Source organism: Balaenoptera ricei, chromosome 9 (genome assembly GCF_028023285.1).
Source record: "Balaenoptera ricei isolate mBalRic1 chromosome 9, mBalRic1.hap2, whole genome shotgun sequence".
Classification (NCBI taxonomy): Eukaryota; Metazoa; Chordata; class Mammalia; order Artiodactyla; family Balaenopteridae; genus Balaenoptera; species Balaenoptera ricei.
This window is the reverse complement of record NC_082647.1, coordinates 14621607-14645521: the sequence shown is the minus strand read 5'-3', so window position 1 is coordinate 14645521 and position 23915 is coordinate 14621607. Positions and strand designations below refer to the sequence as shown.

Sequence of the window (23915 nt, the reverse complement as noted above, 5' to 3'; positions counted from 1 at the left end):
GAGTTAGTTAACCTCTCTGTGCTTCCATTTTCTTATCTGGAAAACTGGGAAAGTAATGTTGACTACACGTAGGGTCGCTGTGGGGATTACATGAGTTAATGCACGTAGAACGCTTAGTATTTGGCACGTGTTAAGCGCTTAAAGGTGTTAGCTGTGTTAACTACGGTTGATGTCTTTACTATCGAGCCCTGTTGCCTGGCCAAAGCGGATGCTCAAGGAACAGGTGTCTGCCCCAAGGTGGGACCAGCAAGTTCTGTTTCCTGGGACTGGGAAACTGGGAGCCCGGGGGTCGCTGGGTCAGGGTGAAGCAGTGTCCAGAGAGCAGGCGTCGGGCCCCCAGTGGCTCAGATCAAGGAGTTCTGGTTCCCGTCCCGCCTGGGACTTAGTTGTTGAACTTCCTCTCGGCCCTGCACCCTTCCAATAAATTCCTTATTTGCCTTAAGGCAGTGCACAGTTCATTCTGTTGCCTTCCAGAAGAACCTTAACTGACCCAAGAGACCCGAGGAGGCTACGTGAGAAATAGGGATCCTTCCTGAGCCAAGACCCACAGAGGGGATTAGCACTGAGAAAACGGACCGTCACCTGCACAGCCTCCGTCCTGACCTGACGGGGCTCAGGGAACCCTGGCAGCCCAGCGGAGGTGGCTGAAACGGTTCTCATCTTGGCCGTAAATGGGCCAGCGCGGCCCCAGGAGGCTGAGGAAGGCTGCTTTCCTTGATTCCTCCAAGCCCAGGACAATTGAGCTAACAGAGGATATCAGCGTTGAGAAAGACCACGTTCTGGGGGCAGATCAGGCACCAGAATGAAGTTCCTTCCTGCCCCTTGCCTGTCACTAGAAAGACCGTGCAGCGTGTCCTCACAGGGGAATATAAATCCCTCTTTACACTGGGAAATTATACCATGGGCTTCCCCAGAGAGAGTGGCACTAGGTGCCTTAGAACCAGCAGCCTTACTGAGAATAACCTTCCTTTTTTTTTTTTGGTTGAAAACATCCCTGAGAAATTCTCAGCCCTTCAGCTGTAGCAGTCCTTGTGGAAATGCAGTGGGGTGAGTGCTCAAAACCGCCATGGGCGGCCCACAGCCCGACGGCTGATGGTGGAAACGGGCAACGGAGCGTGAAAGGTGTGACCTGTGGGCTCCACAGAGCTGCCTCCCCCCCTCTCACCGTCGTGGTTCCCCACAGAAAACTGTTGCGTTATGTGGGGCAAAGCTGGCCCTCAGTCCCCTGACCTGTCTTAACTAGGGGGTTGGACTAGTCTTAACATTTCAGTAGCTCTCAATTTTGTCACCTTCCACATTGTGGCGCCGGCACCCAGGCCGACAAAGTTCCGAGCTGGAAGACATCTAGCCTGCGATCATCTGGCCGCTGCCTTGCGCATTCTCCACCATATTTAAAAGGCCAAGGGAAGTTCAGCACCAGCTACCTTTCCCCCCGCTTTATCAATTCCTAGAGGACCTGCGTAAGGTCTATCCGGAGCCGATTCTTATAGACCAGTGTCCTGAAGTGTAAAGGGACGGTTACTACCACAGAGTTCCCCTGAGATGTCCTGGAACGTGGGCATCCTCGACTTACAGCCTGCATCGTCTCCTCGTGTAGGTCTACAGTCTCTCATCTGAAATCCCTGGTGTCACTGTTTTTTTTTTTTTTTTTGTGCCGCACTGCGTGGCTTGTGGGATTTGAGTTCCCCGACCACAGGTCGAACCCGGGCCCTCGGCAGTGAGAGCGCAGAGTCCGAAGCACTGGACCGCCAGGGAATTCCCTGAAATCCCTGGGGTCGGACACTTTTGAAATCAAGAATTTCCGATTTTAGAAGGTCATTTGGTATGTATTCAATATATTAGGTTACCCCCAGTGGAGCCCTGTGCAGTACCACGTAATTAAAAAAAAGTGATTATTTCTGCTACAGAATACTGGGACATTTCACCAAGTGCCACAAATATGACTCTGACACAAACAGGAATATGACAAAGGGACTATAAATAGCCTCTGGTTAGTTCAGGTCAGGTTTCACCAACTGACTTTGCTGTAAACTTAAAAATCTGGTTTTCGGAGCTTTTTGGATATTAGATTACAGATGAAAAGGAATATTTCCTTCTCTTCCTGTTGGGTAAAAGGGCTGGTCTTGAGGTTTTCAACAACATAGTCTTGAGACCTTCACTGTTAATTAAGCAGGAGAGCCCTTCACACCAAGCTGTGTGCACTTAAGGCTGCGATCTTTATAACTGGGGTACGTGCGGGGCGACCTGAGGACTTGAGGGTGCACGGCAAGCAGAGGTTTGAGGGGTCAATGCCCAGAGTCTCACCTTTCAGATGTATCTTTTCCTAAACAGATGCACCGGCCCTGGGACCCACCGGTTCCCTTACTCGCCTTCTCTCTCACATTCACCCTTCTCCCACATTACAAAAGAAAGGCTTCCTTCTCACTCTCCTTAATGTTAAAATGGTGCATTGCCTCCAGGTGTGAGAACCCTAAGGGGCGCTCAAATGGGATAATTCCAGAACAAATGGCTCCTGAGGGACAGTCCCGTGAGAGCAAAGACAAGCCACTCTCAGTAGGAAACACTGAGGGCTGACCAGGCTTGCTTTCGCTCAGGCGACCAACTCTTTGCAAACTCCCTACCCCATCCATCCATCCATTCATGAGATACAGTTTAGAAGTGAGGTGGCCATCACAGGGAGGACCTTTTCTGACAGATGTGAGGTCAGCTCTGGCCTCCTGGGCTGACAACAAGGAGTCTTCTTGAACAGGATCCTTGGGTGAGGATCTACTACCACCCGGGGCTTAGTAGCTCTCCCGTAACAAGATGGCGAGCAGCAGGGAACCAGAAAACCAGCGTCCGGAGAGATGCTGCTGGCCGCCCCGGCCCCAAATTACCTGGCCCCAGGCTATCACACTCCACCAGCGCCTCGCTGGCCTGGGTTTTCAGGGGCGGCACGATGATGGTCCGGGGGTTCCCGGTGCAGTGCGACTCCAGGCTCCCCTTGGTGTCGAAGGTGGTGGCGCCGTGCCCGGAGCGGTGCTGCACGGCGTAGGGGCTGGTGATGCTGGAGGAGTCGGAGTAGGGAGAGTCGTGGACCGTGACACAGCTGATGACGTTTTTTCTCTGCTTGGACACAGGGCTGGAGACGGAAAGGGAGAAACCAGGACTGTGAGAGGCTGGGGAGGGAGACACCAAACTGACGGCGAAGAGCCTCTCTGTGCTCTGGGGCAGGGGCAGGCAGAGCCGGAGACGGGGTAGGAATGTGACTTCTGCTCTCCAGAACCCTAACGGGGAGGCACAAGTGTCACCAGTCTGACCAGTGGGGGTGGGGGTATATGTGAGGACGGGAGAAGGGGCTGGAGGGGGGCCCACAGAAGCTTCTGGAAATGGGGGCGAGAGAAACTTCCGGGGAGGCCTGGGCTGTCCCCTGTGCAGCCGGGCTCAGCTGACCTACCGGGGAGGTGCGTGCAGCACAGAGCTGTGTGGCAGTGCCCTCGGAGCCACTGGAAGGGCACACGAAAGCAAACAGAGAACCCAGCCAGACCCAGGCAACCTGAGGCCCAGGTGTAGGAGAAACACACCGCCGGGAAGGGAACAACATAAGCTCTTGAGGTTCGGGACCTGGAAGACCCAGCCAACTTAGGCAGGAGGGAACAGGACATCCAAGAAGAACCGGGACGCGGTGAGAGGGACGGGAGAGAGTGAGGCTCTGAGCACGCTGACCCCACACACAGCAGCGACCCAAGACCTCTGAGTCCCCTTCTCAGGAGAGGTCCGGCCCTCCTGCAGCTTCCCCTCTGCCTGGGCGACGATGGGGTGGGGGACCGGCACCGCGTCTGGGTGAGGGCAGAGATGCTGAGTCGGTGAGGGCGTGGCTCTGAATCCCTGGTCTTCATCCTATAACTGAGACTTAATACGCTGATAGGGAGGAACTGGCTTTGGATGGCTCTGGGCCAGCACATTTTTTCCGCAGATATTTACGTTTGGTTCCTTTGGGAACCAATTCTGTCTGCCTCCAAGCTAGTGAGAGGCTGGTGGGATGACGGATATGGAATTTGTTGCTTATTGGGAAGGTTTTAAAAATGGATTTTCATCTATTTTTGTATATCGATCGTCTATTTTTAAGAAATATCGATTGCCTAAATAAGACGGTCAGTTTGCAACTACTTTGCTAAGAGAAGAAGCTGGTATTTATAGAGCACCTAATGCAGCCACAACGCCCCCTCCAGGTGTCTTGCCCAAGGTCACACAGCCAGCCACAGGCCACATTCCAAGATCAATCCTACCACCACTAAGGGTGGCAGAGAAATGAGGAACTCGAGCCCCAGGAAGTGGGAGGACAGCAGGGTTGCTAGCCTACAAAAGGCTGAGGGGCTGGGAGTGAGCCCGCAGGAGGCCTGACGTCCTGCTCCCTGAACCCTGCCCTGCTGACATCTGGGCCAAATTATCCTTCTGGGGCTGCATATTCTGTCCTCCCCGGTTCAGGGTAGAAGGGTCCCCTCCCTAACTGTGTCTGTGGATAAGCACACATGCCCGGCAGACAGATGTCTAACTTCAGCACGTGCTGGTGGTGTAGCTGTTCAACCTCTGAGCGATTCAGTCTCCTTACCAGTAAGATGTATATTAATAGTACCTATGTTACAGGCTTGTTTTGAGAAGTGAGAAAATACATGGAAAGTGCTTTGGATGGTGCACGACACACAGTTAAGTATACTATAAAAACTAGCTTCTAGATGAATGGATAAAGAAGATGTGGTACATATATATAATGGAATATCACTCAGCCATAAAAAGAAATGAAATTGGGTCATCTGTAGAGATGTGGATGGACCTAGAATCTGTCATACAGAGTAAAGTAAGTAAGTCAGAAAGAGAAAAACAAGTATCGTATATTAATGCATATATGTGGAATCTAGAAAAACAGTATAGATGAACCTATTTGCAGGGCAGGAATAGAAAGGCAGACATAGGGAACAGACGTGTGGACACGGCGGGGAGGGGAGGGTGGGATGAATTGGGAGATTAGGTTTGACATAAATACACTACCGTGTGTAAAACAGATAGCTAGTGGGAACCTGCCGTATAGCACAGGGAGATCAGTCTGGTGCTCTGTGATGGCCTAGTTGGGTGGGATGGTGGGGGGGGGCGGGTAGGGGCGGGAGGGAGGTCCAAGAGGGAGGGGATGTATGTATGCATATGGCTGATTCACTTCGCTGTGTGGCAGAAACTAACACAACATTGTAAAGCAACTATACTCCAATTTAAAAAAAAAGCTAGCTTCTATCATTATTATTATGATGAGTGTTACTTCATTTTAAAACAGGTGAAAACAGGTTTGCAAAAAACATCTCTAGGCAAAATGAATTCTATGAAGGTACATACTTGCTGGAAAAGTTTCTAGTCTAGGAATAAACCAGAGATTGATATGAAAGAAGTTAAAACTCATCAGTTAGGTATCTTAGAGATCTATGCTAGGTGCTACAGGGAATTTCTGTATAAAGAAATATAATACATGTCTCCGCTCTTGGAGGAGATTAACATCTCAGTGGGGGCTGTATAAAAACATGACAAGTTAAACAGTAAAAGCTTTAAAATAATCAGTTAAAGAGAAGGGATGTCATAAAGACTTCCACGATGAACTGTCAAATGAGCTGTGCAGATGATAATTAAGAACTCAAAAGAAGGTGAGGAATGAACTGACTGCATATATTTATAGTTCTTCATGCTAACTTTGATAAAATGGATATATCTTAATCAATAAAGAACTACACTTCCTACTTATAACGGTTTAAATGCAAAAAGCCCACATGCTTGTTGCTCAAACATAGTTTGAGGTAAATGGTTACCGTATGACCCAGCAATTCTGCTCTAGGTTAAGTACGAAAAGGAACTGAAAGCAGAAACGAACAGATACTTGTATGCTAACGTTCACTGCAGCGTTATTCACAATAGCCAAAAAGTGGAAATAACCTCAGTGCCCATCAACTGGTCAATGGATAAACAAAATGTGATATATCCACACAATGGAATATTATTCAGCTATAAAAACGAATAAAGTTCTGATACATGCTACAATACGGATGAGCCTTGAAAACATTACGCTAAGTGAAATAAGCCAGACACAAAAGGACAGGTACTGTGTGATTCCACTTATATGAGGTTCCTAGAATAGGCAAACTCATAGAGACAGACGTAGATTAGAGGTTACCAGGGGCTGAGGGAAGAGGAGTTTGGGGAGTTACTGCTTAATGGGTACAGAGTTTCTGTTTGAGGTGAATGAAAAGTTTTGGAAATAGTGGTGATGGCTGCACGCACTGTGAATGTATTTAATGTCACTGAATTGTACACTTAAAAATGGTTAAAATGGCAAATTTTATTATATATGTAGTACGACAACTTAAAAAATTAATGTAATAGGCCAAAAACCATTTAATTGTACACTTTAAATGGGTGAACTGTATGGCAAGCAAATTCTATCTCAAGTTTTAAAAAGTCCATATGCTTATTCAGAAACAAGAAAGCAGGCTTCCCTGGTGGCGCAGTGGTTGAGAATCCGCCTGCCAATGCAGGGGACATGGGTTCGAGCCCTGGTCTGGGAAGATCCCACATGCCGCAGAGCAGCTAAGCCCGTGCGCCACAACTACTGAGCCTGTGCCCTAGAGCCCGCGAGCCGCAACTACTGAGACTGTGTGCTGCAACTACTGAAGCCCGTGGCTCTAGGGCCCGCGAGCCACAATTACTAAGCCCGTGAGCCACAACTACTGAGCCCACGTGCCACAACTACTGAAGCCCGCGTGCATAGAGCCCACGCTCTGCAACAAGAAAAGCCACCACAATGAGGAGCCCGTGCACCACAATGAAGAGTAGCCCCCGCTCGCCACAGTTAGAGAAAGACCATGCACAGCAATGAAGACCCAACACAGCCAAAAATAAATAAATTTTTATATATATATATATATATATATATATATATATATATATAAAAGGAAGCAAATAGGATCAGCGGGGAGGGGACGACTGAGATCTGGCAGAAGAACTAGAAAGTGGGGCGCCAGGGAAAGGTCCCCATGCCTGGAAAGTAGGGACAAGGGACCCAAGGGCAGCAAGAGCTGTGGAAAGCTGTGGAACTGGGAGGAGCCCTGGGAGGAAGGAGAGCTGCCTTAAAAAAACACAGACAGGCGAAACCTGCAGCTGCTTTCTGTGGGGGGGCGGGGCTGGTTTGCAAGCAGTCTGTCGTGTTAAAGGAACGCCCAGCCCTCCACCTCCACCCCCGGCACCATCACAAAACGCTCCCAGGACCAGGGTCAGCGCCGGGAGGCCATGAGCATGCAGCTCCGAGTGTCCTGCCCTTCACGCTCAGCTTCGGTCACAGCCAGTTCTGCCTGATGAAATGACACACACACACACACACACACACACACACACACACACAGTGACTCATCTGGTCATCGCACAAAACGCAGAAATGTTCTGCTGCAGACGCGTGGTCTGTGGGTGGCAGACCCCACGCGAAGAACAGAGGCTGGCTGCTCCCAAATGTGTCCTGGGAGCTTGTGCTCTAGTCCTGGCGCGGCTGTCCATTTATTGGTGTGACCTCGGGCGGTGGCCTGGATATTGGGGTGACCCTGGATGTCCCTCCAGCTCTAACCTGCTATGACATCCGTTAGGGAGAGTGGCCTTAAAGGAGCCATTGTGATGGTCCCTTAAAGATTTATTATTAAAGACACTTAAAATAGGATTCGCTTTACTCCTAATTTGGAGAGAAAATAAATCCTTTTAGTAAGTGTACCTTATATGTAGACCCAGACCCAGACAATTCCTGCTGACTATATATCCTCCTTAGGTTCTGAATAGTTTAGAAAATGAGCAAATTAAACACACACATACACCCACACACACACCACTAAGTCTGGCCAAGCTGCAATAAAATTCAAGTTGGACATATTTGGAATTCTTCACTCAATTTTAGAAATTGTGGAGAAGCTTCAGCTCAATACGAGTACAAATTCTCTGACAACTGGAATTATCTGAACATACAATGGGCCGCTTAATGAATCAGTGAGCTTCTTGTCACTGAAGGAAGGCTTTCTGGCAAAAATCTTGTAACAACTGACAGCTTGCTCTAGATGACCCCTCAGAATTGAGGGCCATCTCCCGACAGAAATGTTGAGGAATTCTGCATGTCAGTATCTTGTCATCTATACCAAGGAGTGTGGGAGAAAACCTCTCCGAACTCTTCATGGGTCCCATCCCTTTTTTCTGATCTGGCAGTCCCCATGCCCAAGGAGCAGATAGGTACAACACAGTCTAATGCTGATTTATCTACCTCTTTGGATTTACATGTGACAGGTTTGGAAAAGGTGAATTAATTTGATAGCTCTGTTTTTAATCTCTTCTATTGTTAGAAATCTCTGTGCTCTACCTGATGTACTATGCAGATTAGAGAACAAATGAGAAACTGTTAAATGAGTCAGTTTAAAAATGAGCACACGGGCTTCCCTGGTGGCACAGTGGTTAAGAATCCACCTGCCAATGCAGGGGATAGGGGTTCGATTCCTGGTTCAGGAAGATCCCACATGCCGCGGACCAACTAAGCCTGTGCACCACAACTACTGCGCCTGCGCTCTAGAGCCCACGAGCCACAACTACTGAAGCCCCTGCGCCTAGAGCCCGTGCTCCGCAATAAGAGAAGCCACCACAATGAGAAGCCTGCGCACCACAAGGAAGAGTAGCCCCCGCTCGCCACAAATAGAGAAAGCCCGCGTGCAGCAACGAAGACCCAACATAGCTAAAAATAAATTAAAAAAAAAAAAAAAAGCTAATCACTTAAAAATTATATTAAAAAAAATGAACACACATTTGACATTACTACTATGGGTTCTTTTGGCTCCTACGTGTCTATTCTACTGGGCTTCATCCCACTGTAGTGTCTAATTATCATTGATAGCTTATCAATCCCATTATGAACTGGTAATGGAAGTGAGAGACAGTGATAGCAGAAGAATGAGAGATGCTTGCTTAAGTGGTCTCAACAGAACATCACTTCCAAATAAAAAACAAAGCTGCCAGAGTTCATGACTGCCTTGTGCTGTCATGGCAATAGATGATTTTCATCATTTTAAAATGATGAAAAGAAATAAGGAGCTAAGTAAAGAAGTCAGCCCCAAAGGAGAAAACATTGCTGGAGGATCAGACACAAATCTGTGACCCCTTCTCTGCAGGACCCTAACCGGAATGTGCTTCTGATTTCCATTTGCCAATCACCGTCAATTCCGTCCTCCAAGACCTGAGTCAAAACTCATCTCCACCAATGAACTTTCCATGACTGATTTCATGCCTCTGATGCCATAATCAATGCTATATGTAAAAAATACTGCTCTTCTGTTACTATGGCATTGATTACTAAATACAGGAAACGTTTACTGAATGCACAACTATTGTTCAAAGTCCTCTGCATGTTTTATCCCCTCTAATCCTCACAGCAAAACTACAAGGTGAAGAATATTACAACTTTCATTTTAAGAACAACAAACTTCAGATGTGGAGAGCTTAGGTCACTTGGTTGTTCAAGGTCACACAGCTGGTTAGGGGCAAAGTCAGGCTGGAACCAAGAGCTAGCATTCTTCTTCTTTTTCTATTTGTGACTAAGTGTGGTCTTAGTTTATTTATTTTAAAAAATTTTATTTTATTGTGGTAAGAATATGCAACATGAGATCTACCTTCTTAAAATTCTAAGTATACAATACAGTAGCGATGACTATGGCTGTGACGCTGTACAGATCTGGAGAGCTTATTCATCTCAACTGAAGTGTATGCCTGTTGATCAGTGACTCCCCATTTCCCCCTACCCACAGTCCCTGGCAACCGACATTCCACTCTTTGATTCTGTGAATTTGACTCTTTTAGATAGCTCACGTAAGAGGTTTTTTGCATATTGCACAATTTCCTTCTTTTTAAGGCTGAACAGAATTCCACTGTATGCACACGCCACATTTTCTTTACCCATTCATCTGCCCATTCATCTGATGGACACTTAGGTTGTTTCCACATCTCGGCTATTGTGACTAATGCTGCAATCAACATGGGAGTGGCTATCTCTTTGAGGTCCTGATTTCCATTCTTTTGGATAAATACTCAGAAGTGGGACTGCTAGATCATATGGCAGCTCTATTTTTAATTTTTTTGAGGCACTTCCATACTGTTTTCCATAGCGGCTGCACCAATTCATATTCCCACCAACAGTGCACAAGAGTTCCAGTGTCTCCACATCCTCCTCGTCAACACTCGTTATCTTTTCTTTTTGATAATAGCCATCCCGACAGGTGTGAGGTGATATCTCATCATGGTTTGGGTTTGCATTTCCCTTATCACGAGTAACGCTGAGCAGTTTTCATATGGCTGTTGGCCCCGTACGTGTCTTCTTTTAAGAAACGTCAGTCCAAGTCCTTAGCCCACTTTTAAATTAGGCTGTTATTTTTTTCACTGTTGGGTTGTCCAGAGCCTGCACTCCCTTTTAATCACTAGCTACACAGCCCCCTGCTACCCACGAGACTGAGAACATAAGGCAACTGAGACTGCTCCTGCTGGTTCCACCAGGGGCACAGTTGGTGACGGTGGTCTCCTCCAAGCATGGGTCACGGCGTTGTTCGCATGGACAGCTGTCCCAGCTGATGGAGGTGACAGCTGCCGACCCGGCCACCTGCACAGGCGTGCGCACGGCTCGCTATGCTGTGCCCACTCCCTCTCCACCCAGCTGGAAATAAATACAAGGCCGACTGCTTTTAACCAGCCCTTCATGTGAAAAGAGGGGCCGGGTGACGATGCCACCAGGCCAGTGTGCTCCTTCCAATGTATCATGTGGCTTCCAATTTAAAGTCCTTAGTGAGAACCAAAAAAATCTACATTTTAAATTTGGTGCATACATTACATTCGCGTTACATTATCCACATGTTTATATCTATGTGTATGTCTCTCAACATACACACACACACATCCATGTCACCACTACGGTCACTTTTTACATGACTACCTTCTGGAGAAATCTGAAACAGGGCCTAGAAGGAGCCAAGGCTGGCCCCAGTCCTCACGCATCACGCACAGCAGCAGGTGTTCACTCTCCCTCCACCTCCTGCGAGTCTCTCCTGACCACGCTGGGTCCATCCGCTGGGCATGGCTCTGCCCTGTGCTTCCCAACCCGCTTCCGCCCTCCTCCCTCTGCCCTGCAGAAGGCAGGGAGGACACCAGGAAGTCGCTACACGTCTGTGAAAGCTTTGTAACGTGTGGCAGTGTTAGGACAGGTGGCTGGGGACAGTCTGGTGCAGTGTCTCCTCTTCAAAACAAAGCCTTTTCATAAAATGCAGCCCCTTAACCACTGGGGTGTTTTTTTTTTTTTAAATAGATTTATTTATTGATTGATTTATTTATTTTTGGCTGTGTTGGGTCTTCGTTGCTGCGCGCAGGCTTTCTCTAGTTACGGCGAGCGGGGGCTACTCTTCGTGGCAGTGTGTGGGCTTCTCATTGCAGTGGCTTCTCTTGTTGCGGAGCACGGGCTCTAGGCGAGCAGGCTTCAGTAGTTGTGGCACGTGGGCTCAGTAGTTGTGGTTCACGGGCTCTAGAGCACAGGCTCAGTAGTTGTGGCGCACGGGCTTAGTTGCTCCGGGGCATGTGGGATCTTCCCGGACCAAGGCTCGAACGCATGTCCCCTGCATTGGCAGACGGATTCTTAACCACTGAGTCACCAGGGAAGCCCCCCACTGGGGCGTTTTGAACGCAACCCTGTAATGAAGATGCAGTAGAGTTCCCTGGACAAAACATCCTCTGTTCATCTGTGGGGTGTAACTTAACACCGCGAAGCAACAAGCCTTCCAAATGGCACTGTGAGTTGGGTCCTTTGCTTCTTCCCTCGAGCTTGACTCTGATGCCACTAGCACAGCACAATGCTGGCCTAAGTGGGTGTGTGCGCTTTTCCCCTGTTAAGTGGATGTTAATTTTTCAGGCTGTCTTTTGAGCAGCAGTCCATCAGCTTCCTGACTGTGCCTTTTCTATAGTAATTTCTCTAGATTTTCAATTTAGTGTAAAGAAGAACATTTGGGGTCACATTTTTTTTTTCATAAACATTTTCAGAGTGATCCCTGTTTAAAATACTTAGTGATCCTGATGAATCAATCTTCTACTGAAGTTCACATTTTGGTCACATTAGCTGTAACACACTCCCAAAGTGATGCAGAATATAGCAGTGCCCTGATGACCGAAGTAAATGAACCCCATCTACCAGAAATAGTCAGATAACTGAATGAACAGATAAATGAATGAATAATGGAGACCGGGCAAAATGATTTCTAATTGATCAGCTGAAATGAGCCACTCTGGTCACACACTTTGGAAGACTGTATGATGCAGCCTCATGGCCTCTAAAAGACAGTTTCAGCACAAGGCAAGGTTGGCAGAAGGGTCTGAACAATAAGACGTGCACCCATAAGCTTTCTCCAAGGAAAGTTCAAGGGAGAAAAGATAGCTTATTCAGCACGTGTGGACAGTCAAATGTTCCTCTAATCAAAATCATTTATATATATTTAAAATAAGACTGGTTCTACTTCCTAATCCTGGGGGACCCAGAAAAATATCTGTTTGCTATCTTTAGGCAAATTCTCTAGCCATGACCACAGAGCCCCCTCGTCCAACATCGAGAAAGAGGAGGCTGCTGGGTCTTTCTTGGCCTCCTCACTTTTTCAAATCTTCTTAAAGAATGAGAAGAGCTGACTTCTGCCCTGCCTGCTGCTAGAGCCCCAGCACTCTGACCAATCGACGCCTGGCCCCAGTCAGGGCTCAGTGAACATAGCCTGGACTCTCCCACTGCCCTGGCCTGGTGCCCTGCACACAGTGGGTGTGACCATGCATGTGGGCATGGTGGTGGTCAGAGGAAGCACAGGACACAATTTATAATGTGTTGAATTAATGACTGAAGAGAAATCAATTATTTTTGCCAGTAATTAAGACTGCCATTTCCTCAATGTCACAGAACCTGAATCCTAATTCTGCTACTTAGAACCTTTGTGAATCTGGGTGAGTCACTTACCTTTCTCGGGCCTCAGTTTCCTCATCTATCAAATGGGACTACAACTACTGGCCTTGTATATTCCATCGAATGATGCACAGAAAGTGCAGGTGAGAACACCTGGGGAATGTCTGTTATGACTCCCCTCCTCTCTACTTCACTCGCCCCCAGCCTGCCCCTCACGCTCTGGAGTCCTCCTTACAAGGAGGAATTGCTGACTATCCATCTAATCTGGCAATGAACAGTGCCACACACTGGGGGTCGGGAATGATAACTTTGCTTTGGCATTCTTCTGAAAATTCCAGGCAATTATCAGCTGGTCCTGGAGATTTAGTGACAAGCTTAGTCCTAAAAAAGGTGGATTTACCATTATCTGTCTCACGCCACCATGTGGTCGGCGCTCACCATCCCTGTGAGCATCATCGCCCCCCACCCCGCTCTCTGGCTGCTGTGTTGAGGCTGAGTCACGTGAGGGGGGGTGATCGGCATTTCAGGCAGGGTTACAGGGCTAGCACTGGGGGTGAGCCGCAAATAGGAAATGAGGTCAGGAACACGGAAGATCAGAATCACCATGCTCACGGCTGGGAGAAATCAGGTTTGGGAACGAGAACGGTCAGGGTCTAGGAGGGAAGTCTCCACGGTTCACGCTGGAGCACTGACAGGTAGAGAAGCTTCCAGCTGGAGGGCCGCTGGGAGGCTCCCCCGTGGGCTGCACCTGGGGGCACGTCCTTGTTTTCCCAGGACTGATGCTTTCCCACCAGCTCCTCAGCACCTCCTCGCAAAGCTGGCCACGCCCACCTAAGGGGAGACCCTCAGATCTCCCTTTCCAATCTGAAATCCCTTTTTTCCTTGTCTCCTGCTTTCTCTCTGATCAGTGGCCCCACGTGCTCTTGATCCCCTCTGCCCACCTCTGAGGCTCCGCCCGCCACCTATCTCGATGGAATTTGCAGTCTCACCTCCTCTACCCACTGTCCACACCCATCAGGACCTTTGACCTTGAAAAGCCTCCTCTCCCCTGCTACTTCCTCAAGCTATTTCCCCTTTGAATCCCCACAGTCTTCTGCTAGTTTTTAGGGGGCTGATATTCTGTTTTGTGTTATGATGATTTGCACACGTCTTACCTGGCTTATTACCCTGCAAACCTCCTGAGGACAGAGGCTGTCTACCTTATTTATGTAGCACCTGTGGTTCCGAGCGTAATATCTTACCAGTGGGGCCAATAAATATTTACTGTGTTAAATTTTGCCATAATTCTGATATCTAGGGCTTCCCTGGTGGCGCAGTAGTTAAGAATCTGCCTGCTAATGCAGGGGACACGGGTTCGAGCCCTGGTCTGGGAAGATACCACATGCCGCGGAGCAACTGGGCCCGTGAGCCACAACTGCTGAGCCTGCGCATCTGGAGCCTGTGCTCCGCAACAAGAGAGGCCGCGACAGTGAGAGGCCCGCGCACCGTGATGAAGAGTGGCCCCCACTTGTCACAACTAGAGAAAGCCCTCGCACAGAAACGAAGACCCAACACAGCCAAAAATAAATAAATAAATAAATAAATAAAAATTCTGATATCTAAGAACGAGTAATCGTATTTCCCCGTTTTTTTTCTCATTACAAAATGCAGTCACATTAACGTGGCCACATTACACGGTGGTTTCGCTATGAATAAAATAGCTACTGGTTTCTGTTTGATCCTCCTCAGACTCAAATACACCTTCCTGTCTTCCTGGGTCCTAAAACATTCCTTTAAGGCAACAGTCATTTGATCCCTCCAGAAAACACTATCATCTCATTCTGCGCGCCTCCCGTCACACCTGTGCACAGCTGACACCCGTCTCGATTACGTGCTGGCCTCAGCCTGCAGCTTCCCCCATTTGGCGGAACCTCTCTGGTGCGTTTCGTTCCCCTGGGCAGGCGGGCTGTCCCCTGCATTTTTCCACTGTATGAAGCTCTGGTACTCAGCAGCCCCCTGTCGCTGTCTGTGGTTGTCGCTTACACACGCACCTGCCAGTCAGCTCCCTCCCTGCCCTCCCCTAAGTCTTGACTCATCTGTGAAGTCACCAGGGTCCTCACATGCTGTCAAGTACTGCAGTTCTCTTCTTTCTGGGCCTCCGAGCTGCTGCGGAAGTAGCCTGTGCTTTGGCTCGCTTTGCGCTCACAGCCCCGGCAGCGGCCTTGACAGGTAGAGAGATGGCTCTCTCATTCTCCTTCTCCTCAGACCTACTATTCAGTTCTCTCCTGAGCACACAGGTCGAGATTCTGTGTCAATTCAAATGTCAAAATGATATTCCAATCTAGTCAATTGTCAGATTTTAAAATCGCCTTTTTCCACTTGTGGCAAAGGGCTGTGTGAGGTTGCTGGTCCTTCTCGTGCCTGATGCTACAAATGTGTGCACAAGCTACTCCAGGCCAGGGGCCGGGCCGGAGCCGTGAGGAGCCTTTCTCTTTGGGAAGGGCCTGCGAGGCACGAGGCACTGGGCAGGACGGGGTATTGACTCAACTTGGGACTGTTCTCCAAAAGGAAACTGAGCCCAGTTCTGGAACAGGCAGCCTGGGAATGAAGCACTGAGCCCCATCCCCCCAGCCCCGTGGTCCCTCTAGCGCCTGACCCAATGCTAGGACCAGAAATACTCCATGATATGCTTCTCTGAGACACACTGAAGACTAGGCTGGGCCATTAAAGAGGACACTGGAATGAGAGATACACTAGCCCTATCATGAGAAGATAAGACGCTGAGTTCATTATAAAGATGGGAAGGGGGTGCCCCGTCCAGGAAGAAATAGCTGTAGTGAGAATGTTTGAATCAGTCTATCTGCATATCTTGTAATGATTTTAAGTGTAGGAATTTATTATCTAATCACAAGGATGTGTGATTATAATCAGGGACATTGTATCCAATCAGGAATTAGTAATTTGGGCCTAACTGTGAATGTTAAGCTTCACATCAGGTCATGGGATGTGCGCTGACTGGCAGCGTGGGGCAGGCCTCCCTTCCCAGGTCCTGGGTCCCAAAGGGAGGAGCCAGCAGGTTGGGACTGTGAGACTTTGGATCTACAAGGTCCCGAGGCCTGGGGGTGCTGAAGGCCAGGGGACCGACTGTTCAGAGGGGCAAGTTCCAAGGGACCATCAGACAGCCCAAGCTCACACCGCACTCCGTTGCAGTCTGGCTGGAAAGTGTAGACAAGAGGCTCTGGCACTAGGGTGAACAGTCTCGCAAATATAATAAATATTTCTTCCCTCCCCAGGAAGCGTACAGAGACTAAAATGAGTTCTTACTACTTTGGAATAAACAGTAATGCTCTCTGGGTGAAGAGCCAACTGGCAGTTTGATAGACCGGGTTAATCAGACACAGGAAACTTTCTGATTAATTGGACAATTACCTCAAATTCTGAGAGAGCCAAGGCAGTGTTAGAGAAATAGCCTGACCAACTAGGAATAAATTCAATAGCCCGAGGCAGAGATTTTTAAGCGTATGAGGGTTGAAATACACTGGCACCGTGTGCCTGATTTTTATCGTCTCACGTCCCCCAAATGTAAAGGGCCTGTAACTATTTTTTAAGACCAAAGTGACCCAAAATTATTTCGGCTTTCAACAATTATGGAAAATCTCTTTGACATTCCCTTGAAATCACCTTAGGGCTCCAGGACACGGCAAAGCCAAAATTCAGGGGCCGGGAGAGAGGGGTCATCACGCTGGACGATGGAAGGTGGTCCAGATCCACCGTAACTGTCTCTGTGCGAGACGGAAACGCAACTCCGCTCCGTCCGGGAGTCTGAAGGTGGCACAGCCTCACCTGGCGGGGGCATGCTTCTGCTCCTCCTCCTCATCCGTGTCGCTGCTGATGGTGATGACGCTGACCGTGGGGCTGGGGGTGTCAGGAATGACGATCGTCTGCCGCTGCCGCTCCCTGGTGGTGCTGGAGGCCCCGTCACCCCAGCCGCACGTGACTGAGGAGCTGCAGGCCGGGCTGCTGTGCACCAGGGCACAGCGCGGAGGCGTGTTCTCCTTGACACGCTTGGACCGCTGCGGGGAGCTGACGGCCTGAGAGGAGGACACCTCACAGGTGGAGACGTTTCTGGAACGACAAAGCCACGCACGCTCACGGAGAGGCTCAGACCCGGCAGCTCCTTCCGAGGAGCTCAACTGTCTAGAAACACCAGCTCTGCCCAAGTCTCCGTAAAACAGGTAGAGGGCCAGGGCACTCAGACTTAATGTGACTGCAGAAGCGGCTGCCTGTGGAGCTCTCTCTCTCAGTTAGCTGCGACACGGGGTGGGGGGGGGGGGGCGGGGCGCAGCAGCCTGGTCTTCTCTGGGCTCTGGCCTGGTTCCGTGCACCCACCCCCAGCGGGACAAAGGGAGTAGTCAGGGCTCTCCGGAGAGGGCACAGGGCTGTGACCCAGGACTGGGCTGGTCTTGTGGGGGCAGATGTAACGCCCAGGATTTCAGGGGTGTCTGCCCCAGTGCAGCCCCCTGTCTTCAGGGTCGAGGCCCAACTTCCTAAGCTCAATCTGGTCACCCTCTCCAATGTACTTAGCTCTTGTTTTAGAGGTGGAAGAAAAGGTATCTGCACAGAAAGCTTTAGTTTCCTTGCTAATGGCTGGTTTACCACTGATTAAACTAAAACACTCACTTCCTAAGAGTTCCTGGATCTAAAGGATCTGATGTTAAAGTTTAGCTTTCCCTTCTTCCTCCTTTTATGGACATGATCATAAAAGTATCTGTGTGGGTATAATTTTTCAAAAAATGATTTTTTTTGGATTTTGACACATGGGCATCACAGGACGCTTATCAGTCTGTTTCAATTGCAATGAAAAATCAGGAAAAATGCAAGAGGAAAAGGTATGCTTAAAAAGGGACCTTTTAATCTTGATTTTGATCAACTCAAAATTACTTATCAAATCAGCCAACGTAGTTTCTGGTAACTTTAGAGAAAAAAATACCTTACCTTTTCCCCTCCCCATCAACCCTTGCTGACCTTGGTCATATCTGTACAGTGAGACCAAAGCCAGCCTATAATGAAACTTAAGACTGTTATATGTCCTTAGAGATTCTAGCATCTTCTAGCTAAAGGGATGGCAATACAGATGAAAATAATTCCATAAAGGCAGATCTATTTAATTTTCCATTTAGTTGATATCAGATATGTTGCTTGTTCCTTTTGGGGGGCTCGTAATAAGAAGTGTTACTGATAAGATTGTTCCATTCTCTGTATTTACCATAGAACTATGTATTTGTTATTACTAATATGTTACAATTTTGAGATTATGTTTTCACTACTCGAGCAGTTAAAATATGGTCCATTTGGTGTTGTTAAAGAAAAGTGTGCCTGATTGCACCACCTGACAGGGGAAAGCCTTCTGGTCTTCCCAACTGTTATGCCTAAGGCACTGGTCTTAAAAATAGGAAAACACATAATTTTCACTCTAGTGATACTGATCTTGAAATGCATTGGCAATGAGCCTTCCTAAAGGCAGCTGGGTGGTGAGGAGGCTAGAAAGAGGGACTTGCCAGCAGGTCAGAGGCCAAGGGTTCTTCCTGCCCCTACCTGGCCAAAGTGAGCTACAAGGAGGCTAAACCCCACCTCCCGGCCAGACCAGGGTTGTGGCGACCACCTACCAGGGTGAGCATGACAGCACGTGAGGATCGAGACAGTGGCTTCTGTTGCCACCCAATCTAACAGAGACACAGGTGTGCTGTCACAGGGCTGCCACGCAAAAGCATTCTGGAAGCCTGCCACCGATCTGACATGAATTTCCCTAAGTTGTCAGAAACATCCAAATAAGAATCTTGTTCAAGAAGGATGACAACTTAAGGAAGTTAGCTCTTGGATTAGTTTCCAAATGAAAAAGAATACAAAAAGGCAGGCCTAATTTCTGGCACCTTCCTATACAAGGAAGTCGAAACCCAAAATTCACTAGACATTTCCTATACTAGACTTCTCTTGATTAGCCTATTCCAAATAAGCAATTAGGTACCTCCCCGCCAGTGCCACTGGAGAGAGACGTAGGAAAAATTATGCATCCACACAATCTTGATCTTGATTTTTTTGTTTGTTCGTTTGTTTGGAAGTCTCTTATTTTTTAAAAGTCAGGTCTCTTGAGGTATTTACATACAGTGGAAGACACCCTTTTGAAATGTTTGATGAGTTCTGACAAATGTACAGTCAGGTAACCCCCATCACGATCCAGATATAGAACTTCGTCATCACCTTGAAAAATTCCCTTCTGCTCGTTCCTTGTCAATCCTCTCCTCTCCAACCCTAACCCCTGGCAGCCCTGATCCGATCTCTGTCCCTGTAGCTTAACCTTTTCCAAAATACCTTATAAATGGAACTAAACAGCACATGGCCTTTGTCAATCTTGATTTTTAAGAGTTCATGGAGATGAAAGTGGATTTAAAGGAAATGGGAAAGATTATTGTTCTGCTGGTTAGTGTCTAGGATTAACCCAAGTTACTGCTTATATTTAAGCAAGTAGCTAAATGAGTTAAATTTCTGACATTAGATTTCAAAGAAAGCACATTTCTGTACTACCTTTTTTTTTTTGTCTGCACCGCAAGCCGGATCTTAGTTCCCGGACCAGGGATTGACAGGGCGGCCACGGCAGTGAAAGCACCAAGTCCTAACCACCAGACTGCCAGGGAATTCCCTCTACTACTTTTAAATAAAGTTATTATGGTTTTGAAAAGGCAACTTCAGAGGTCAGCCTGAGTGTTCGCTAGAGAAGTGGAGAACCGCTCAAGGCCCGGACACTGAACACTGTGGTCCCAGGCCCCCAGCCTTTGGGTGCTGGCAGGGTCAGCACTCAGACCTCAGAATGAGTGCCTCCTTCAAACCCTAGTGCTCCCCACACGGCCTAGCAAATTCTACCGGCCACTTCCTGTCCCATTCCAGGGATCCAGATCTTTAACTTCCAAGCTCCTTGAGCTTTCCTTCCTCTAGGGATAGACTCTTACACCACCTACCTCGCAGAGGATTGGTGCTGCTTACTCTTCCGGGAGGAGGTGGTGCTGGTAGGTTGCTGCCGCATCACGTGGGCCACGCCCACATTTAAGGGTTGAGCTGCTGGAAGGGTCACATGACCAGTCAATAGCGCCGGCTGCTGCATGATGGGATTGTAATGGCTGCCGTGAGCATGCGTGTTCCTAAAAGAAAGACGGGAGAACAGGCTCTTTACTGGTTTTATAGAAACAGAGCTCGTTTATAAGATAAAGTTCCCTCCCCAATTAAAAGCCAAACTAAAACCAAAAGGTGGGTCTCTCACTACTCGGAGAGTTGTTGAAGGGAGGAGCCACCCCAGGTGACTTCAACAGGTAAGTTTCCCTGGTGCAGTAACATTTAAGTGGCAGGGACACAACTTGGTGAGTGAGAAAGAGGGCATTTCAAGCGGGGAGAATGCCAAGTAGGCAGACTCAGCTTAAGTTCTGGGGAGAAAGTTCTGGGGAGAGAAAATAAATATTCCCTCCAGCTTCTCAAGTCCCTGAACAGGTGACTGTGCTGTGTATTTTATTTTAGAATTTACAAAGTGCCTTCAGTGGGTGATTCCACTCTGTGAGGGAGGCAGGATATCTTAGTAGTACCATTTTATAAGGGAAGATATTATAGTTTATGTGAAAAACAAACTTCGAAGCCTGGGAGCCATATGTTTCTGGCGTTAGGAAGTGTTAACACTTTAGAATTTTCTCAGCGGCTAGCACAACGCTCAGGCGTGTAGCAGCTGATTAATGAGTTACACGCTTCCTGAATGAACAATTAGATTAACTGAAGGTTGACTAGACATGTATAGCGTTTGGTACTAAGTGAAAATTACTAACGTCAGACACATGTTGATAAGAAATACTGCCAGCCATTATCCTGAAAATGGGTTATACGGGATCTGGGTTGTATGGCGCTCAAAGGCTTATTTTCCCACAGAAATATTAAGAGTAGTGATAAATTAAGAGAATTGCCCATAAAAACCCATTTAATACATAATAAAATGAAAAGCTATAGAATTCATCTGAATTTTTAAAATATTATGAAATTTATCTTTGAAACTTAGGGAGAAAGATGAATAGGAAAAAAAGAAGCAGGGAGACACTTTTGTAGAGATTTTGATAGTCTTTTGGACGTTTACATGAACTTTAGAAACTGATGTTGTAGCGTCTTTACTTTGTTGCTATTTCATCTACAGACATGGCACTCTTTTTCCTTTGATACAGGTCTAGCACTGGTACTTCTCTTTTGTTTATTAGCTATGATTACGGATGTTCTTTGGACCACACATGAAATGGAGAAGAGACTGAAAAGAAACTGTGTTGGCTTTAGGTGTCTTCTGTGGTAACCAGGTAAGAGATGAGGAGGGATGAGGGATAAGAAAATATGCATGAGTGAGTGAGTATGTGAGTATTGCTGAAATTCAATGAGCTAGAAATGCTGAAAGACAAAGGAAAGAAGGAGTACAGTGTATGTGTGGTCTTTTAGGAGAAGAAGGGGTGAGGAAAAAAAAAAAACTGGTCAGACAGCTTTCCCCTTGGTGGTTGTCCCTAATGAGCTGAAGAGGGAAGGTGGTCTTGCTGAGCATGAACCAGTGTGAATGGGGGAAGGGCAGATAACAGATCTATTTACTGCCTGTCATGTACCAGGCGCTGGTATGGTACGTTAAATTCAGTCAAGTGCTTTGTTTCTTTATCTTAAATTTAAACCTCCCAACAATCCTATGAATAGACATGATTATCCCCGCTTTACTGAAGAAGAACCAAGGCTCATACAGGTTAAGTAACTTTTCCCAGGTCATGCAGGGCCAGACATGAACCCAGTTTTACCTGGTTTGAAAGTGCTTCCAATGAGTGGGGGTAGATGTAGGGGGAGTGCTGCCAGTGGGAAGTGAATGGGGCTGTGATAAACAGCCCATGTTCCTCTCTTCTTCTTACTAAATTAAATTAGAATTAGTAAATTAGTAATTAGAAAATTAACCGGCAGAACAGAGGAAGCTGCAGTTGAGGCTGGACTGGGGGCCGGTCTCTCTACCTCTCTACCTTTTATCCAGAGCTCTTCATTCACAGTAGCCTTTCAGGTCAGAAAAGGAGCTGTCAGGAGGCTCCATGGTTGGTATGGAGACTGTCAAGAGGGTGAGGGGTGTGACCTGCCCTGATGTTTGGGCTGAGAGACAGTGCAGAGGGCCACGGGAAGCTGGGGACAACTTGGGGGCTGCCATTTGGCTCTGCACTGGTGCAGGGGGGCATGGTCGTGGTGTTGGGATGGGGTGGGTGGCAGGTACAAGGAAAAGTGGAAAGCAGCGATAAAAACAACGGAGCAATGTGTCAGTGATGAAGCTGGCGAGTGGGATGGGGTGGGGGGCTCTGGAAACAGATGCAGGGGGTGTGGCATGCTGGTGGCCGTCAGCTGGATGCCTCTGGGGTCTGCAGAAAGTGCACTTGGATCTCGAAGATATGACTGTCAACTGAGGAGGCACACTCAGCAAACACACCAGAGTTTATCATCCCAAATAAAGCCCTTTCTGTCAAGCCTTCCCCCGGGAGGTCTGCTATGACTCCAGTGTGCCCGCGTCTCAAAACACCTCGAGAACACTTTCTGGAATTGCATAGGAGCCCCGGGGACTCTCTTCTGCATCCTTTCACTGGTGACAAATCTTTGTTTTCTGGGAGTGGAATTTAATTCTGAGAAACAACCAAAAAATCATCCCAAGCCAAGTCTGGTGAATTACACTGGTGATCAAATAATGGAACTGAATTTTGGGTTGAAAACGACAACTGACCATAATGTAATGAAGCTGATTTTCTAGTGTCCTGGTACACATTTATTTAAAAATAACCTCTCATTACACTGTAGTCTTATTCCACCTAATAATCTTTTTTAATTTAAAAAGCAGGGGATTCTGGTACAGGCCAGCCCGGCAGCTCTCTGGGTCAGTGGTAGACATGCCTCCCATCCCAGACATGCCTGCTGCCTTGCTTACCTCCAGTCGGCCAACTGCTGGGTGCCGGCCATGGTCTCGGGAATCACAGTCGCGTGCTGCACCGACGTGTGCGTGGCCACCCCAGTCAGCTGCTGCCAAGCCGGGGGAAGCAGGATCTGCTGGGTCCCACTTGGCCAGGCCTGCTGTAGGACAGAGGATGTTTGCTATCACCATGTCTGTTAGTTACAAAATCAATCTGCATGAGTCAAGCACTTATTCTGTGCCCAGGGTTGTGCTGGACCCTGTGATAGGCGTGAAAGTGGAGACCTGCTCTTTGGCCTCAAAAACCAGGGGAGATAAAATTAGCACATGGGACGTCAATAGAAGATAATAAGTATATGGGCAAAGAACTGTATGGAAGCAGTTCATTCACATTGAAGAATGATTTATTTATAAATTTGCTCTAATGAACAATGCTTAAAATTTCCAAGAGTTCATTCATTGATTTATTCTGTCACACAATTATGTGCAAGAGATTGAGGTAGTTGAACTGGGCCATACAAGGGTAACTTCTTGCCCTCAAGAAGTTTTCTGTCTAGTATCCTTTATTTAATATTTTGCCTTTTGTTTATCAGCTAGAGTCTAGAGGTCCAACTTGTGTTATCTTCTGAATAAGTTAACATAATTCTGAGATCACCAAGTATCTGATACTTGCCTGCAACTGAGGGCAGACAAGTGTGAAGTACAATTCTTAGCTGGGACCTTAAGCTTAACTGAGAATTACCTTGACTTCCTCAAAGCAAAAATGAGACAGTGAGGAAGTCACAGCTTGATTCTTCGGAAATATTAAGCTTTTTCTAAGAAGTCTAAAACGAACTTTCTTGATTCCTCCTTGAACAGACTTACACGTGTGCGTGCATGTGCGTGTATTGTGTTTTGAGCTCTCTGTATCTTCAATCACTATTCTGCTTGCCTTTGGTTATTAAA

General features: G+C 47.7%; 1 protein-coding gene across 7 annotated transcripts in view; it reads right to left on the bottom strand.

The window, feature by feature from the left end:
- The window catches only part of HIPK2 (homeodomain interacting protein kinase 2), a 186923-nt gene that overhangs the window by 3961 nt on the left and 159047 nt on the right, over window positions 1-23915 (bottom strand). For 5 of the 7 annotated variants that reach the window (XM_059933235.1, XM_059933234.1, XM_059933236.1 and 2 more), the window contains 4 exons: window positions 22989-23131; window positions 19996-20175; window positions 16826-17107; window positions 2877-3121 (listed from right to left, as the gene is read on the bottom strand). In XM_059933235.1, coding sequence (XP_059789218.1) covers window positions 2877-3121; window positions 16826-17107; window positions 19996-20175; window positions 22989-23131 — 850 coding nt within the window. The remainder of the gene's footprint in view (window positions 1-2876; window positions 3122-16825; window positions 17108-19995; window positions 20176-22988; window positions 23132-23915) is intronic. The other 2 variants (XM_059933237.1, XM_059933241.1) reach the window with 1 other exon arrangement.